Genomic DNA, 19,524 nt, shown 5'->3' on the forward strand with positions numbered 1-19,524 from the left:
ATTTGTAAGCTGATGGCATGGGGCAAACATTATTCATGTCTGTGAGTGAACGTTATTTGTAATAAGGGTTACATGGAGAAAATTTGACCGCTGAAATGAAAATGGATGGCCCTCCCTTCAGCAAAGTATATTTCACTTCAACCCTCCCTGAATGCTTACAAAATAAACAGGTCACCTTATACCGCAAATAATAATGAAAAAGTGGATAGCAGAGAACATGTCTACCATTTACCCTGACTTCTTAGACAGACCAGAGCCTTAGATATGCAGTTTTAGAAATGATGATATGATGATATGGCAATGCAGGAATTTTGATAGCTTACAGGGCTGCGGGCCAGAAGGTTGTGGGTTCGCAGACCACCATGGACAATAATAGGAGTGGAAAGATCTCCTTTATAGTAAAAACATTACATGAATCTATCGTTGTATTTGCAGGTCCGAGAAAAAATTGCCTTTTATAAAAAATGTCACGCAATTGTACTTAATTTGACATATTAGCGGAATAGTTTTTTAATACCATACAAGTCATTGAAATGACAGGCTAAGAGTGGACAGAGAGATAAAACCTATGTGTTCATCATGTAAAATCAGTGTGTCTTGTTTGCAACCAAACTGTCCTTGTTTTCAAATAATTCAATCTGAGACATCATTAGGAATCTATGCATGGTGCTTTCCAAAGTTGGGCCTACCTTTCCACCCCAGACAGAATTAAGCCTACCGATGCAGAAAAATGACAGCTTTAACTACTGGCTACTTTTCTTCCATGGCTTAACCAACGAGAGAAGGTCACAAGTGTTTCCTTAAAAAGCTGTCTGAGTTTAACATCTTCTATTGTACAGAAAGTGAACAGCTTTATCAATTGATTGTAACGTCTGTCGTTAAATGAAGACCAAGGTGCAGCGTGGTAGGCATACATTTTCTTTAATTTTAAATGTTCCACCAAAAAAACAATAAACAACTCAACGAACGTAAAGCTAGGAGTGCAACACATGCAACACAAAAAGACAAGGTCCCACAACAGAAGGTGGGAAAAAGGGCTGCCTAAGTATGATCCCCAATCAGAGACAACGATAGACAGCTGCTTCTGATTGGGAACCATACTCGGCCAACAAAGAAATATAAACATAGATTTCTCACACTAGTCACACCCCCTCCAACCTGAACCTATAGTGAAGGGTCCAGGTGGGCATCTACCCTCGGTGGCGGCTCCGGTTCGGGACGTAACCCCCGCTCCCTACGCTGATTCCTCCGCTTCTGTGGAACCGGACCGTGGATTGTCGCAGGAGACTCAGGACCGTGAATCGTTGCTGGAGGAACTGGACCATGGATCATCACTGGAGGTTCTGAACTGGGAACCACTGCTGAAGGCTCCGGACTGCAGATCGTTGCCGGAGGCTCCAGACTGCAGATCTTCGCCGGAGACTCCGGACTGGGAACCCCCGCTGGAGGCTCTAGACTGCAGCTCGTCGCTGAAGAATCTGGACTGAGGATCGTCGCTGGAGGCTACGGACTGGGAACCCCTGCTGGAGGCTCTGGACTGCAGCTCGTCGCTGAAGACACTGGACTGCGGATCGTCGCTGGAGGCTACGGACTGCGGACCGGCGCTGGAGGCTCCGGACTGCGGACCGTCGCTGGAGGCTACGGACTGCGGACCGTCCATGGAGGCTCCGGACTGCGGACCGTCCATGGAGGCTCCGGACTAGGGACCGTCGCTGGATGCTCCGGACTGGGGACCTTCGCTGGAGGCTCCGGACTGCGGACTGCCGCTGCAGGCTCCTTGCCATGGATCTTCACTACAGGCTCCGTGCCATGGATCATCACTGGAGGCTTCGTGCCATGGATCATCACTGGAGGCTTAGTGCCATGGATCATCACTGGAGGCTTCGTGCCATGGATCATCACTGGAGGCTTCATACGTGAAGCCTGTTGCGGGGAGCTGTCACAACATGTCCCGGCTAGATACCCACTTTAGTTCGGTGAGTGTGGAGAGCTGGCACGGGAAGCACTGGGCTATGAAGGCGCACTGGAGGCATAGTGCATAGAGCCGGCACAGGATATGCTGGGCCGTGGAGGCGCACTGGAGGTCTGGAGCGTAGAGCTGGCACAACGTGTCCTTGCTGAATCCCCCCTGTAGCACGGCAAGTGCAGGGAACTGGAACAGGCTGCACTGGGTTGTGCTGGCGAACTGGGAATACCGTGCGTAGAGCTGGCGCAGGATATTCTGGACCGAAGAGACGCACCGGAGGCCAGGAGCACTGAGCCGTCACAATCCGTCCTGGCTGAATGCCCACTCTAGGACGGCAACTGCGGGGAGCTTGCACAGAGCGCACTGGGCTGTGGATGCGCTCTGAAGGCATGGTGCGCAGAACCGGATAACACGATGCTTGACCGGCTACTCGTTCCCCACGGTAAGCACGGGGTGTTGGCTCAGGTCTGAACCCTGACTCCACCAATCTCCCCGTGTGGCCCCCCCAACATTTTTTGGGGGGCTGCCTCTCGTGCTTGCTTCGTTGAGCTATCTTCTCGTATCGTCGCCGTTCCGCTTTCGCTGCCTCTATCTCCTCCTTCGGACGGCGATACTCCCTGGCCCTTGTCCAGGGTCCTGCTCCCTCCAGGATTTCCTTCCAGGTCCAGTCCTCCTGACCACGCTGCTTGGTCCGTTGGTGGTGGGATCTTCCGTAACGTCCGTCGTTAAATGAAGACCAAGGTGCAGCGTGGTAGGCATACATTTTCTTTAATTTTAAATGCTCCACCAAAAAAACAATAAACAACTCAACAAACGTAAAGCTAGGAGTGCAACACATGCAACACAAAAATACAAGATCCCACAACAGATCCCCAAGATCCCAGTATGATCCCCAATCAGAGACAATGATAGACAGCTGCCTCTGATTGGGAACCATACTCGGCCAACAAAGAAATATTAGCATAGATTTCCACCCTAGTCACACTCTGACCAACCAAATAGAGAATTTAAAGGCTCTCTAAGGTCAGGGCGTGACATTGATAGTGACATAATTAGATTATTTCCCATGCAAAGTAAGCCTGTGAATGTCAAAAAAAAACGAAACAGTGATATCCCCATATGCATCTTTTCCGGGTATTTTAGAGCTTGTTTCTAGCATAAAGCATTGCGGATCAAAGCGCTCTTATAGATCACTATATAATCACTATATAATCAGATCCGTTTTATTTTCCTCAAAATCTTAAACTAACAAGCCGTAGGCCTGTGCTTTTTTGTTTGTTGCCATTTTCTTGAATAAAAGGTAGGCCAATTGCATACCCTCTCATACCCCCACAATTCGAGTTTTGGTTTTAACTTAACACCCTTCACTGACACGGCTATTTAACTCCCTAGAGTCAATTGCCGCACCAGTGCGTCAATCTAAATTAAATAACCAAAAAATACCTATCAAAATCTGTTTTTTTTGGCTAGAGATATCTGTTTTTTTAAGCTAGAGATATCTGTTTTTTAAAGCTAAAGATATCTGTTTTTTAAGCTAGAGATATCTGTTTTTTTAAGCTAGAGATATCTGTTTTTTTTAAGCTAGAGATATCTGTTTTTTAAATCTAGAGATATCTGTTTTTTTAATCTAGAGATATCTCTTTTTTAAATCTATAGATATCTCTTTTTTTTTGCTTTGGCAACTCACGTAAACGTCTGTAGCGTCGGAACGGTTTGACCTATACATTATTATGACCACTCTCTAAAGGGGAGACTGTCACGAACACTATGGTGTTGTCCGTTTTGACTTGTCTGAAGTGTGTACGGTTGATGTTCCAACTTCTGTTTGGTAACGTCCGAACTGTTTGGGCTACAAACTAATGGGAACATGATGGTGTTCTCCGTTTTCATCTACATCCCCCAAAAGTGTAACAGGACTCATCTGAAGGTACCGGTTTAAAAAAAAAAAACGTTTTTTTTTTAAATATTTCCTAGATTTAGGACAGACACTTCAAAACCTTATTTCTTATGATTTAGATTTTGGTTGTTTTTGCATTTAATGTGTTATTCTATGTGTTTCTATCGACTTTGGTAGTAAAGGCCCAAAGAAAAAGTATGTTTTTTTTGATAACTTAAGGGGTCCAACAATTCAAAATCAAATAGCTAAATGATCCATAGTATAACCATCTTAAAACAATTCCATATGTCAGCTTAGCCACCCTCCCTCCTCCTCCAACGTCTTAGACTCTAAATAATTGAAGAGTGCATTGTGGGTGGAAGAATAACCAACAAATCTAAGGATATAGCAGCCTATAGCCTAATTTTGTCTCTCAAACAGGTAGGCCTGCCTCTTTTTTCTTAAATAGGAAGAAATAGGCTCCAACACAAAACCCTCTTGTTGTTATTAAATTCTCATTAAAATTAAGACGGTTGAAATAAATTATGCCTACTAGAATTTGACTACTTTCAGCTCCATGAGCTGTCCATTTTCGATTGATTGTGCCGCGGCACCACAATGTACATTAAGTTACTTGAATCTGGCTTATTGTGAGGTCAATAAGTTTAATAAAAACATAAGGGGCAAGAAACATATTGATTTGATTTTTTGGAGTAGGCCCAATCAAAACCTATTTTTGGTAGAAACCTATCACTCTCCTCCTGAACTACCACTGTAGGCCTATGCAGCACAGCCATTGGTTAGGAAGCACACTAAAAAAGAGCAGAGCAGGCTGGGGCTCAGGGTTGGAATATCCATTTCCGTGTGTAATAAAGCCTAGTTTAATTTACACCAACCCATCAGTTATCTTAGACATATAACTTTTCTCTGTGCTTCTCCAAGCGTGCACTTCGTAGCCTATAGGCTACGGATCACTTGATTGAGACCACACTAAATACATATGGGCGCACTTGATATTGCACGCCCAGCAGATAATCAGAGATGAGGGACGGCATCAGGGCACACATCGATATAAAGCCTAATAAGCAACTAATTCTATAACACAGAGAAATAAAAACATTTCATCAAATACAAATTACATGACCCCAAACCCTCCCCTTGACTAAAATTGAACATGACACTCCCCCATTTTCCTCGAGGTATCCATTCTGTAAATTGGAATCCGTCCCTTAACACGCCCAACTGGGCTCCCTAGCTACCTTTTTAATTAGCCAACCATGATTACTCTGTAATCACACAAGCCAAATATAGTATTTTTAATAAATATGGTTTAACACAGTCAGATATGCTCTCTCCAGAATGTGTACTTCTCAACCCTCAATCCACGAAGCAGCATTGACCCCTGTGATGTTCGGTCCCTGAGGTGGTTAGCTGAAACAGATTGTCCGTTTTTCACAGCTCTCCTGTTGTAATTAAGGTTGACGCTCTAGACATCCGCTACTCCTAAACCGTATTGCCCTCTTGAAGAGCAATCTGCATTTCAAAGAACAACAAAGTGTTTACCGTACCACTGTTTAGGTAAACAGCTGAGGGATGGGGCTGGAGAAATGTAACCACTCTCAAACTCATAGACAGAGCTATGGATGCCAGGACTGACCATCCATGGTATCGACATGTTTTGAGGCTGTACAGTGTTTGTTCTCAATTACTTTGTTTCCAAGCAATGGAGTATATATATTTTTTTACATTTAGCAGACACCCTTACAGTAGTGAGTGCATACATTTTCCAACTGGTCTCCCATGGGAATCAAACCCACTACCCTGGCGTTGCAAGCACCATGCTCTACCAACTGAGCTACACGGGACCTATAAAACAAGCTTATATTTTGGGTTCAGATGGGCAATGACAGTTAATCTAAGCTAATGGGGTATTTCTAAGTTATATTCTTAAAAAATCAATGGGTACATATCAGTCATTTAAAAGGTCAAAATTGGATGTACCAACTGCAGATTTAAGGCAACTTTGTCACATTGAAAAGGTCAGATGCAGCGCTAAAGTAATCAAACAATGAGAAATCTGCGACACTGTTAGCTTTGTGTAGAAAGTAAGCTAGCTACACGTTAACCACCACAACCCCTGCCTTGTCCTGTGTTAGAAAATGAGACGATGGATACGACCGAGGTGGAGTTTGCCTGTGGAGTGAGGAAGTGTCCAGAGAAGTATGACTGCATCGGGTCATGGATTGGCCCCAACAACGGCATCACCCAGTTTGACAACATCCTGTTCGCTGTGCTCACTGTCTTCCAGTGCATCACCATGGAGGGGTGGACAGCTGTACTCTACAATGTGAGAACAGATCACTCAAAGTTTTTTTTAGGATCTATTTATAAGGTAGAGACATTGAAGTAAGGGATATTCAAAGAGGGGCTATGAAGTCCGGTGGAAATAACCCACAATGTGCTTGTGTGATGCGTCCCCGGCGCACAGCATTGTGGCACAGCTTCCGCGTTGTGCTTGACTTCCAGAGAATGCGTAGCCCCTTGTTCTTACATAGTAACTCTTCAGCAGTGAAGCGTTAAGTCTGTACCTGTATTTATGTACCTTATACATGTCTATTGTACCTCCTTTAGACCAACGATGCCTTGGGCTCTATGTGGAATTGGATGTACTTTATTCCTCTCATCATTATTGGCTCATTCTTCGTACTCAACCTGGTGTTGGGAGTCCTCTCTGGGTGAGAAAATAAAAGCTGTGTGTGTATGTTTGTGTGTGTGTGTGTGTGTGTGTGTGTGTGTGTGTGTGTGTGTGTGTGTGTGTGTGTGTGTGTGTGTGTGTGTGTGTGTGTGTGTGTGTGTGTGTGTGTGTGTGTGTGTGTGTGTGTGTGTGTGTGTGTGTGTGTGTGTGTGTGTGTGTGTGTGTGCGTGCACATGTGTAATTTCGTGTGTGATTTTATGAGTGAGGAAACAATGGATTGCCTCATGTCCTACGTGTGTAGGGAGTTTGCCAAAGAGAGGGAGCGGGTGGAGAACAGGAGAGCCTTCATGAAGCTGAGACGTCAACAGCAGGTGGAGAGAGAACTCAATGGATACAGAGCCTGGATAGACCGAGCAGGTACTGTACTGTTACCTTACAACCGCTACCACCCGAGATAACTACATAAAATGCAAAAATGTATGTGTTATAAGATCCAAGTGGATCTGCCTGGTGAATATGTGGATGGAGCTACCTGGTGAATATGTTGATGGAGGGTGACTGTGTGTGTGTGTGTGCGTGTGCGTGTGAATGTCTGTGGGTATGTGTACGTCCGTGTGTGTGTATGCACATTCCATCCAGTCCATCCGTGTGGTGTGTTTGAACATATGCATTCGTCATAGAAATCAATAAGTGTTCCCTCTCTGCAGGGTGGCATCAGGGCCCTGAAAGTGAAAAGTTAGCTACCAGGCGAGCCCTGGATGAGCTCTTACCTGATGATGAGTTCTTCCCTCTCTCAGAGCATCAACACTATGCATTCAGCTCAAATACTCACCTTTTGTAGTGCTAATAAAATCATTTCAATATTACATTTCAACAGGTTGGCCCCATGATTTGCTCACAATCATCTGAGAAAAGAGAGAAAGAGAGAGAGAGAGCCCTGTTTATGTTTCAGGAGCACTTTATGACTGACCTGGAATTCACTTTGTGTGGATGACAATGACATGTTCACCCCATTGTTTCAGAGGAGGTGATGCTGGCTGAGGAGAACAAGAATTCAGGGAGATCTGCTTTAGATGGTAAGAACCACCAGAAAACACAATTCATTGAGAGGAGTTTCTGTTATGCAGGTGAATGAGGACCCAAAAGCGACTTGGCGAAAACAGAGTCTTTATTCCAGTAAAGGATATAAGCAATACTCCTGGACAATCAGAGCAGAAAACAAAACATAAAAAACTTAATTCCACTCGTAGTGACGAGGACAGACTGGAGACTCGACCATTAACTGTAGGTTGCCTCGGGAAGGCACCGACCGTAGCAGACTCAGACACCTGCTCACACGCAGCATCTGAGGGAAACAAGACACGACAGGGCGAGACAAAGACACAGCACGGCGAACATCATACAAGGATCCGACAGGACAGAAACGGAAAACAAGGGGAGAAATAGGGACTCTAATCAGAGGACAAGATAGGGAACAGGTGTGAAAAGACTAGATGATTGAGTAGGAGAATAGGAACAGCTGGGAGCAGGAACGGAACGATAGAGAGAGGAGAGAGAGGGAGGGAGAGAGAAAAAGGGAACGAACCTAATAAGACCAGCAGGGGGAAACGAACAGAAGGGAAAGCAAAATGACAAGACAATATAAGACAAAACATGACAGTTTCCACCATAATGGTGAATTCAATTGTGCGGAAGACCTTTCCTCCCACGTTCACATCAGTAAATCCTTATGTAACAGGGGTCAGTGTGCTGCTAAGACCTTTGCTTCCTCTACTGTCCAAATGCCCCTTACTGGGCTTGAACCAGTGATCCTCTGCCCTGCCTCTCTCCATCCACTACACTTTAACTCCAGTTGTAAACCAAGGCAGACATTTTGTTCCTCTTTGACCTCCATTAGCTTAGAGCTGCTGCAGACAATTGAAAATTGCAGTGAAAAGGCTAAACCTCTTTCAGAGAAAAATATACCGTAAAAACCTCAAGAAGTTAATTTGCTTTGGTTACTGTGTGAACATCGCGGGTATCTTGGGAACAGCAAGGTGAAAATGGCTTGGCGCACGTCTGTGGTGATATATCGTCTGTCAACAGTCTTGTTTTTCTATCATGTTTTTGTAAGTCTTACTCCTTTTTGGAAAACGAGAATGGTTCATAATGACACTTTCATTTACACCATACCTTATCAACCTAACAAAAAGGTGCCATCATTAAAGCCACATTTAATTGGCTCTTCCTCCTTCCTCTCATGTTCAAAGTATTTCATTCAGTTTGCCTGAAAGTTAGCACGTCAACATTAGCGTTTCCATCCATTAATATATCATTATCTCTGTAACTAGTTTGTATGTGTTGTATATGTGCCGTTGTGCTTATAAGCATCTGTTGTTCTATCCATGCTATTGGGGATATTCTCTGTTTGTCCTAATTTTCTGTTGTTTGTGTGTTCAGTGCTGAAGCGGGCCACCAGTAAAAATGCTAAACATAGAGGAGGTCCTGGGGATGCAGAGAGCTCCACTATAGGTGAGAGAGGAACACACAGCCCAGATCCTCATATTTAGGCATCTTCCTGTTTTTCTCTCCACCTCCATTTCTGGTCTCTTTCCCCTTATATCTACTGTATTTGACCTCGATTTGACATATCTATTATTTTCAACACCCTTTCGCTCTCCTCTCCAGCCCTTTTTCTTTCTCCGTGTCCTTTCTCTCTCTCTCTCTTTTTCTATCTACTCATCCTCTCTTCCTCTCTTCTCATTCTTCCTGCCCCAGGAGCACCCCGTATGCGGATCCGTACAGTGCGGCGTGGCCCGGTGGCGTATATACGTCGTAAGGAGCGTATGCTGCGTATCTCCCTGCGGCGCATGGTGAAGACCGACACCTTCTACTGGACCGTCCTCAGCCTGGTGGCTCTCAACACCATCTGTGTGGCCATCGTACATCACAACCAGCCCGAATGGCTCTCCACCTTCTTGTGTACGTCTGGGCTGGACTGTCAATCAACCAATCAATGAATGAAAATGTGTCTTCATAGCCCTTTTTACAACAACGATTGCACATTCAGAAGAAACTCCAGGTCCTAAGTATAGGATATGTAGTGTATTTACAGTAACAGTAGCAAACTATCAATTCAATCTGGCCGGCTTTCAAATATACTTCTAGGCGATGGAGATGTGGTTCTTCTGTCGTGCAGAGTTTATAACATGAAAAAAAGCTAAATAGCTTGGTTTGAACAGAGGAAAGACTGTGAACATTTGCCCAGTCTTTGATTCATAATGATTTATTCTTTCTTCAGACTATGCGGAGTTCGTTTTCCTGGGGCTCTTTTTGGCAGAGATGTTCTTAAAGATGTACGGCCTGGGATTCCGCCTCTATTTCCACTCCTCCTTCAACTGCTTCGACTGTGGAGTGAGTTCATTCATTCTACTCCATGTTAGCTGATGGTGAACCAGGACTTAGACGTGTGGCAACATAAGATTTTCTTATGGTTGTACGGGTGAACTGAGGTGTGTTATGTTAGGGAGTTAGGAAAAACAACAAGACATTTCATTTCTAACAATATGGACACTTAAGTGCTATTGTTATGTGATACTGTCCTATATTGCTGACTAATGTGTGTTCTTAATGATAAAGGTTTGTCTAAACTTCCCTTGTGGTGTTTAAATGTTGCGCGGTGTCTCTCCCGTGCAGGTGATAGTTGGCAGCATCTTTGAGGTGGTGTGGGGCTTCTTCCGGCCTGGCATGTCCTTTGGCATCAGCGTCCTGAGGGCACTGAGACTCCTGAGGATCTTTAAGATCACCAAGTGAGTGGGACATCAACCAGAATGAGAGTTAGGGTCAACGTTAGTGTTGCTGCTGTAAGTATAATGTATTAACATTCTAGGTTAAAGGTTAGGGTCGGGTAGGGTCAACGTTAGTGTTGCTGCTGTAAGTATAATGTATTACCATTCTAGGTTAAAGGTTAGGGTAGGATCAGCTTTAGTGTTACTGCTGTAAGTATAATGTATTACCATTCTAGGTTAAAGGTTAGGGTAGGATCAGCTTTAGTGTTACTGCTGTAAGTATAATGTATTACCATTCTAGGTTAAAGGTTAGGGTCGGGTAGGGTCAACGTTAGTGTTGCTGCTGTAAGTATAATGTATTACCATTCTAGGTTAAAGGTTAGGGTAGGATCAGCTTTAGTGTTACTGCTGTAAGTATAATGTATTACCATTCTAGGTTAAAGGTTAGGGTCGGGTAGGGTCAACGTTAGTGTTGCTGCTGTAAGTATAATGTATTACCATTCTAGGTTAAAGGTTGGGGTAGGGTCAGCTTTAGTGTTGCTGCTGTAAGTATAATGTATTACCATTCTAGGTTAAAGGTTAGGGTTGCGTCAGCATTAGTGTTGCTGCTGTAAGTATAATGTATTACCATTCTAGGTTAAAGGTTAGGGTAGGGTCAGCTTTAGTGTTACTGCTGTAAGTATAATGTATTACCATTCTAGGTTAAAGGTTAGGGTTGGGTCAGCTTTAGTGTTACTGCTGTAAGTATAATGTATTAACATTCTAGGTTAAAGGTTAGGGTAGGGTCAGCATTAGTGTTACTGCTGTAAGTATAATGTATTACCATTCTAGGTTAAAGGTTAGGGTAGGGTCAACATTAGTGTTACTGCTGTAAGTATAATGTATTACCATTCTAGGTTAAAGGTTAGGGTGGGGTCAGCATTAGTGTTACTGCTGTAAGTATAATGTATTACCATTCTAGGTTAAAGGTTAGGGTAGGGTCAGCATTAGTGTTACTGCTGTAAGTATAATGTAGTACCATTCTAGGTTAAAGGTTAGGGTTGGGTCAGCTTTAGTGTTACTGCTGTCTTTTCCTACTAGCACTGAACTACTTTGTTGAGGGAAAATGTACTTGCTGCGACTGTGATGTGTGGTTGTCTCACCTAGCTATCTTAAGATGAATTCGCTCTGGATAAGAGCTTCTGCTAAATTGCTCAAATGTAAATGTAAATGTAGCGTCAGCATTGGTTATACTGCCGGAAGTACAATGTATTACTCTCCAAAATACATTCAAATGGCAAACAGAAGATGTTGAGGTCTGTCTATTTTGTATGTGAACCTTTTTTTCCTTTTTCTTGACCAGGTACTGGGCATCTCTTAGGAACCTGGTTGTGTCTCTTATGAGTTCCATGAAGTCCATCATCAGTCTGCTCTTCCTCATCTTCCTCTTCATCGTCGTCTTCGCCCTGCTGGGCATGCAGCTCTTTGGGGGCAGGTGAGCACAACCAGAGGGTTGGGTTCACTTATTAGATACGGTGGTCACTGATCTCAGGATAGTGATTCAGTGCTTCACCAATATTAGGACATCAGTATGTTTTGGTATGCACAAGTCCCAGGTCCCATGAATTTATTTTCAGTTGATCTGTTCATTGACTAATGATGTGTATTGCTCATCATCACGTCACCGTATATATTTACAAATATAACTTCCGAAGCTGCTGGAAGCTTGCCATGTTTTGTTTTGCTGTGTCGGAAATGGAATGATAGACCTGAAATTACACGTCTAGTTGAAAATAGCCATTTCCACCTCCTCCTCTGCCCACTCCTTCCTCCTCCTCTTCCCCGGTCATATCTGCCCATCCATTCTTTCTCTCCCTTCAGGTTCATCTTTGAAGATTACACTCCTGCCAACTTTGACACGTTTCCAGCTGCTATCATGACAGTGTTCCAGGTATAATAATATAATATAATAGTAATATATGCCATTTAGCCGACGCTTTTATCCAAAGCGACTTACATGGCTCATACACTCCAGACCGTCCCTCTCACTGGCTTCTCCATGGTGACACACATAACCTACCCGGGTATATCTCCCACAACCCCCCTCCCAGGGCCAAAATGGAACAACACTGCTCACCTCCCTCTCCATCTACTAGCATCCCATACATACACATATGCACATACATGTCAGAGCTGTGAAATATGGAAGAATGTTTGATCAAAACCATAAACTGGGATTCCGAGACAAATAAAATAATACTAGTTCTGACATTATTAACTCTGCAGGGAGATAGAACCCTGTTAACGATGTGATTCAATTATGGCCCATAATGTATTTGTGTGTTAGCATTTTATAAGACACAGTGCATTCGGAAAGTATACAGACTTCTTCCCTTTCTACAACTTGATTGGAGTCCACCTGTGGTAAACTCAATGAATTGGACATGATTTGGAAAGGCACACAGCTGTCTATATAAGTTCCCACAGTTGACAGTGCATGTCAGAGCAAAAACCAAGCCACGAGGTTGAAGATATTGTCCATAGAGCGCCGAGACCGGATTGTGTCGAGGCACAGATCTGGGGACGGGTATCAAAACATTTGCAGCATTGAAGGTCCCCAAGAACACAATGGCCTCCGTAATTCTTAAAAGGAAGAGGTCGTAACCACCGAGACTCTTCCTAGAGCTGGTTGCCCGGCCAAACTAAGCAATCGGGGGAGAAGGGCCATGGTAAGGGAGGTGGCCAAGAACTCGATGGCCACTCTGACAGAGCTCCATAGTTCCTCTGTGGAGATGGGAGAACTTTCCAGAAGGAAAACCATCTCTGCAGCACTCCACCAATCAAGCCTTTATGGTAGAGTGACCAGACGGAAACCACTTCTCAGTAAAAGGCACATGACAGCCCGTTTAGAGTTTGCTAAAGGACTCTCAGACCATGAGAAACAAGATCCTCTGGTCTGATGAAACCAAGATTGAACTCTTTGGCCTGAATGCCAAGCGTCACGTCCGGAGGAAACCTGGCACCATCCAGACGGTGAAGCATGGTGGTGGCAGCATCATGCTCTGGGGATGTTTTTCATCGGCTGGGACTGGCAGGCTAGTCAGGATCGAAGGAGTGATGAACCGCACAAAGTACAGAGAGATTGTTGATGAAAACCTGCTCCAGAGCTCTCAGGACCTCAGACTGGGGCGAAGGTTCACCTTCCAACAGGACAGCGACCTTAAGCACACAGCCAAGACAACGCATGGGTGACTTCGGGACAAGTCTCTAAATATCCTTGAGTGGCCCAGCCAGAGCCCAGACCTGAACCCGATCGAACATCTCTGGAGAGACCTGAAAATATGCTGTGCAGCAGGTTTTAGCTTTGTCATTACAGGGTATTGTGTGTAGATTGATGAGAAAGAAAAACAATTAATCCATTTTAGAATAAGTCTGTAACGTAACAAAATGTGGAACAAGTCAAGAGGTCTGAATACTTTCCTAATGCACTTTATGCGTTCTGTTTGCGTATTACTTTCATTCAGACTTCAAGAGGCTGATCATTACAGATCTTGAATTTTTCAATCTAGATTCTGACTGGTGAGGACTGGAATGAGGTGATGTACAATGGCATCCGCTCCCAAGGAGGAGTGCAGTACGGCATGTGGTCCTCCATATACTTCATAGTGCTCACCCTGTTTGGGAACTGTATCCTTGCTCAACATCCTGCTAACCACAATTGACAGATTCTGCTCACATTGTCGATATGTTTACATGTATCTTTCTTTTTCTTTGAAAGTTGTAGCATAGACCTAAAGTGGTAGTAGGGTCATGGGTTGATTTATTGGGGGAACCCAGGGGATAACCCCTTATAGCGATTCCACTTGTTTTAAACGTATTTCAGATGTTTTGTGGAACTGTCTGACTGTAACCTAATTCCGGTATTTCAGTTTCATCCACCCCTGTTAGGACTCTTGACCATACTGTGAACAGATACTCTACTCAATGTCTTCTTGGCCATCGCTGTGGATAACCTTGCCAACGCACAGGAACTCACCAAGGTGTGTAGTACTGTTTTAAGAGTTTTTACGGAATGGGGTATCTTTCAATTAAAATAAGGGCTTTCAAAGAAATGTGTAAGCGTCATGACCTAAGGCCATATCTGCCCGATATCATAAACTAATTGTGGGATGTAAACGACTTTGTGTTTTTATTTGACCTTTGTTAGGACGAAGAGGAGGAAGAGGAGTTTTTCAATGCAAGATACGCCAGAGGCAGAGATGGCCCGATGTCTGAGTAAGTGTTCTGTTTATACTTTTATCACAATGGCAGTTGGTCAGTCACCTACTTTGGCCTAGTCTTGATGATGATTAGGAGGAGATTGAATCTGAGGGGTGATCATGACGCTTTCTCCATATCTGTCGATTACACAGCCGTACAACCCACCGAAAAACAAGGATCCACTATTCTCTTTGAGAATGCGATGTAGGCGTTACCAGGAAGAATGTTTATTTTCCTTGTGTACAGTTGCGCGACCAGTCTTCTGGGTTAGAGAGGCATCTTCTGAGTGTGGATAATGTATGTGTAGCTGCCTGTTACAAAGCATGTGTAACGGTAATTGCATTAGTGAAATTAGGGATGAGGCGCACATCCTAGTGATTACAAGTATCTTCGCTCATGAATCTGATGTTGTTTTGGGGACTTGCTAAAGGATAATGCATGATTTTAATTCTACTTTTTGTTTTGTTTAGTTGAGCATGTCATTCAACAGGTAAATTAAGAAAGATAACAGGCCAGTCATACACGCATGTTTTTATTTATTTAGAATTAGTTTAATTGTGCATGTCAGTCGACGGGTAAATTAAACCAAATGACAGGGCAATTATAGAGTATAAGCGGTGTATGTGCTTAGTGTATAAGCACCACCAACCATTCTGCTCCCTCTGTAACAGGTACAGGTAGGGGGGAAAAGGATGCATGGATTGTACTGTCCTCTGATCTTCTACAGGCACGTTACGCTGACTCTGTCTTTTGTCTGTTACTACATATTTGAGTGTCTGTCCTCTGTGCTTCAGAGCTATCAAGATGGTGCTGCTTTTGATACATATACTGTACTATGGTGTAATGTTATGTAATGCTGCTTCCATCATGTTGTCTTGTTACTCTATGCCTGTTATGTGACACTGACCGAAAGAGATAGGACAAAATATAGAAGTCTAAATTCGAACACTGCCCCTGTACGGTCAAGGTGAAACAATTTGTAACTTGGATAACCACTGTTATCTGATAAGATTTATAAAACATCCACTGTCACTACTTAGGAAATAATGATTTTTCTAAGTGAACAGGATTTGGATCCATTGATCAAGCCTTCAAAGCCAAATCCCCATGCCAAATATGAAAATATCATTATAAGAAAAATAAGATATAACCAAATATACTAGACTGGCATTACGGTGACGTCTGTTGACCGTTGGCCTTGACCCTTGACCTGGTTTTGGACTGTGTCACATGGTTCTGTTCTGTCTTTGTTCCAAAATCACTAATGTCTTGTTTTCAACCAATCACTCATTGATTACATGGACTACAAAAGAGTTTGAATACCCGTAAGTAAAGTTGTTTGTCTGTACCCCTGTGACACCTGATTCCATTTCCTTTATCTCAGAAGAAGAAGCTAATTGCTAGATATAACAGTATTTTCCTATTTTAATCCTGCACTATTCCTTTTTGTTTTTGTGGCTTTTTGAGTTTGTGCTCTTTCTTCCCAGGTACTTTCATCATTTGAATTTGAAATTGAATTTATGGATGTTTGTTTTATTTAGATGATAATTCAATGTGTGAATTCAATGAATCTTTAGCCATACAATATGCAATATATCTGAGTCAAAATGTTAATATATATCATGCAATTTTTGTACTTCATTATTGACTTACATACATACATACATGAATACATACAATGTTATATAATATGTAATATGCTTATACTGTATTTAGTGTTGAGATGTATCCTTTCATTGATATGTAAGTGTACATATGACATAGGCATGATGCTGCCCTCTAGTGACAGGCTTTGTGTTGTGCTCTGTAGGAGGAGGAGGAAGCCCTATCTCCGCAGGAAGAAGGCCATTCACAGGGGCCGTATGGCCGTCCCCGAAGAGGAGGAGGAGGAGAGCGGCGCCCCGGGCGGAGCTGACCAGCCCCCCAATGGGGCCAACGCCTTCTCCAACCGCCGTGACAGACGGAGGAGGGGGGGAGGAGGAGGAGGAGGAGGAGGTGGAGGAGGAGGAGGAAGAGGCGGAAGATCTGTGTGGGAGCAGAGGGCCAACCAGTTACGCAAGCGGCGCCAGATGGAGAGCCAGGAGGTGCTGTTCGGAGGCAGCCCCACCGAGGACACCACTGACAACCCTACCACCGCCTACCGTGCACCCACCCGTTCCCCAGACACCAGTCCTGGACACCTGCCCGAGTCGCCCATGTCCGGAATCATGCCCATGCCTGAACCCCCGATGTCCATCGCCATCCGGCTGCCGGAGCCTCCAGACTCTGAGCCTAGGCCTCTGTTTACATTGGTTGAGGAGAGAGCACTGCACCATCGACCCGCCGGTGGGGACAGGAGGCACAGGGTGGCCCGGAAGTTCAGGCCTGGCCTTGGGGGGGCGGAGGAGGGAGGGGTGGCTCGGCATAGGAGGCACCGTCATCGCGAGGCCCGGGCTGAGGCCAAGAGCAGAGAGTCCCCACATGAGGAGGTCAGAGAATCAGGCAGCAGAGAGAGGAAGATACTAGAAGAGAGGGAGGAGAAAGAAGAAAAAGAGGAGAAGACGGACAAAGGAGAGGTCGCTGTGGTGGAGGGAGGAGTGTCGGGCCAGGAAGAAGGAGCCAGCATTGTCAACTTAGAGAGTGAAGAAGAGCATCTGAGGTAAGACAGTGGTGCAATGTTCCATTATTTTAAACTAAGGGTTAAGGCATTGTGATTCGTGAGATGAGACTTCAGGCCCACATTAGGATTGGCTAAGTGTCTAAACACATCCACACATTCTCTTCCATACACCTCCTCTTCAGAGTGTGTATTGCAGACATCCCCGAGCCTCCCCTATGTGATGACTTCCCAGAGTCCCTACCCCCACCCCTGTTGGACCCTCCACCCCAGATGGAGGAGGGCGAAGTGGGGGAAACTGGGCAGTGTGAGCCCCTGTCTCAGGACCCTCTATTGGAGCCAGCCCCAGAACAGTTCACAGACCCCCCAGAGCTCCAGGCAGCATCTGGGGTCAATGATTCGGAGAACAACCCAGCCTCCCTGAACTGTGAGGAGGGTGAGGGGCCAGGCCAAGTCCTAGACAGCCAGACTAGTGTGATCATAGAGATGTCTGGAGAACAGCCACTGCTGGAGATCATCCCTTTGAGAGGTATGCTTCCATATAGTCGCTCTTGACCGACATTCGTAGCTTGATACATTCTAGTTCGTTGAAAGCAATGTAATTGCCATTGACTGTTCTGTACCGTTTCCTGTTGGAACAAGGAGGGTAAACGATAACGATGGACTTGTTTTGCCATGCCCGGCAGGAGCCAGGTCAAATAACAGGTTTTATCTTCAATTTACATGTAGCTTTACACAACAACAAAGAGATGGAGGTGTACCAGCCTGAAAGGATGGAGAAGGAGAAGGAAAAGGAGGAGAAGGAGGCGCAGGAGGAGGCCAGCCCGCCCAAACCTGTACCTCCTGACAGCATGTTCCTCTTCAAGGCCTCCAATCCGTAAGACTCTCCTTCCTGGCCATGTCTTGGCATCAATTCAGTTCAGTTTTATAAAAGGACTCGGAAACATGTTTCTTTGATCCCTTTTAGTATACGTAGGCTATTGTGTTTCTCTCTCTGCACACACTCTCTCATGCACTGTAGTTGTACAGCACTCTCACTCTCAGAGAAAAAGGTTTGGTTAGGGTACCATATTGTTCCCTGCAGTACAAAAATATCAAAATGTATCTTCAGAGGTACACTACTGGTCAAAAGTTTTAGAACGCCTACTCATTCAAGGGTTTTTCTTCATTTGTACTACTTTCTACATTGTAGAATAATAGTGAAGACATCAACACTATGAAATAACACATGTTGAATCATGTAGTAACCAAAAAAGTGTTAAACAAATGAAAATGTATTTTATTTTTGAGATTTTTCAAATAGCCACCCTTTGCCTTGATGACAGCTTTTCACACTCTTGGCATTCTCTCAACCAGCTTCATGAGTTAGACACCTGGAATGCATTTAAATTTACGTGTGCCTCCTTAAAAGTTAGTTTGTGTCATTTCTTTCCTTCTTTATGCATTTGATCCAATCAGTTGTGTTGTGACAAGGTAGGGGGGTAATACAGAAGATATCCCTATTGGGTAAAAGACCAAGTCCATATTATGGCCAAAACAGCTCAAATAAGCAAAGAGAAACAACAATCCATCATGACTTTAAGTCATGAAGGTCAGTCAATATGGAACAATTCAAGAACTTTGAAAGTTTCTTCAAGTGTAGTCGCAAAAACGATCAAGCGCTATGATGAAACTGGCTCGCATGAGGACCGCCTGTCACGTATAGTGGCTTGAGAAAGTATTCACCCCCTTGGGGGGGGGGGGTTACACAACATGCCTACCACTTCGAAGATGCAAAATATTTTTATTTCAAGAAATAAGAAAAGAAAAAACAGAAAACGTGAACGTGCATAATTATCTTTTGCAGCAATTACAGCTGCAAGTATCTTGGGGTATGTCTCTATTAGCTTGGCAGATCTAGCCACTGGAATATTTGCCCATTCTTTAAGGCAAAACTGTTCCAGCTCCTTGAAGATGGATGGGTTCCGCTGGTGAACAGCAATCTTTACTTCATACCACAGATTCTCAATTGGATTGAGGTCTGTGCTTTAAAAAGGCCATTACAAGACATTTAAATGTTTCCCTTTAAACCACTCGAGTGTTGCTTTTGCAGTATGCTTAGGGTCATTGTCCTGCTGGAAGGTAAACCTCCATCCCAGTCTCAAATCTCTGGAAGACTGAAACAGGTTTCCCTCAATAATTTCCCTGTATTTAGCGCCATCCATCATTCCTTCAATTCTGACCAGATTCACAGTCCCTGCTGATGAAAACATCCCCACAGCATGATACTGCCACTACCATGCTTCACTGTAGGGATGGTGTTCTCGGGGTGATGGGAGATATTGGGTTTGATCCAGACATACCATTTTCCTTGATTGCCAAAAAGCTCAATTTTAGTCTCACCTG

The 19,524-nt window shown here is 44.2% G+C and overlaps 1 protein-coding gene across 1 annotated transcript in view; it reads left to right on the plus strand.

The window, feature by feature from the left end:
- The window catches only part of LOC124040660 (voltage-dependent R-type calcium channel subunit alpha-1E-like), a 103,741-nt gene that overhangs the window by 57,156 nt on the left and 27,061 nt on the right, over nt 1-19,524 (plus strand). The window contains exons 8-24 of the mRNA XM_046357740.1: nt 5,999-6,189; nt 6,474-6,577; nt 6,839-6,954; nt 7,560-7,613; nt 8,977-9,048; nt 9,295-9,498; nt 9,818-9,930; nt 10,213-10,325; nt 11,647-11,778; nt 12,165-12,234; nt 13,853-13,970; nt 14,256-14,323; nt 14,491-14,558; nt 16,354-16,496; nt 16,566-17,181; nt 17,325-17,668; nt 17,869-18,016. Of these exons, the coding sequence (XP_046213696.1) occupies nt 5,999-6,189; nt 6,474-6,577; nt 6,839-6,954; nt 7,560-7,613; nt 8,977-9,048; nt 9,295-9,498; nt 9,818-9,930; nt 10,213-10,325; nt 11,647-11,778; nt 12,165-12,234; nt 13,853-13,970; nt 14,256-14,323; nt 14,491-14,558; nt 16,354-16,496; nt 16,566-17,181; nt 17,325-17,668; nt 17,869-18,016 (2,674 nt within the window). The remainder of the gene's footprint in view (nt 1-5,998; nt 6,190-6,473; nt 6,578-6,838; nt 6,955-7,559; nt 7,614-8,976; nt 9,049-9,294; nt 9,499-9,817; nt 9,931-10,212; nt 10,326-11,646; nt 11,779-12,164; nt 12,235-13,852; nt 13,971-14,255; nt 14,324-14,490; nt 14,559-16,353; nt 16,497-16,565; nt 17,182-17,324; nt 17,669-17,868; nt 18,017-19,524) is intronic.

Source organism: Oncorhynchus gorbuscha, linkage group LG08 (assembly GCF_021184085.1).
Source record: "Oncorhynchus gorbuscha isolate QuinsamMale2020 ecotype Even-year linkage group LG08, OgorEven_v1.0, whole genome shotgun sequence".
NCBI classification, from domain to species: Eukaryota; Metazoa; Chordata; class Actinopteri; order Salmoniformes; family Salmonidae; genus Oncorhynchus; species Oncorhynchus gorbuscha.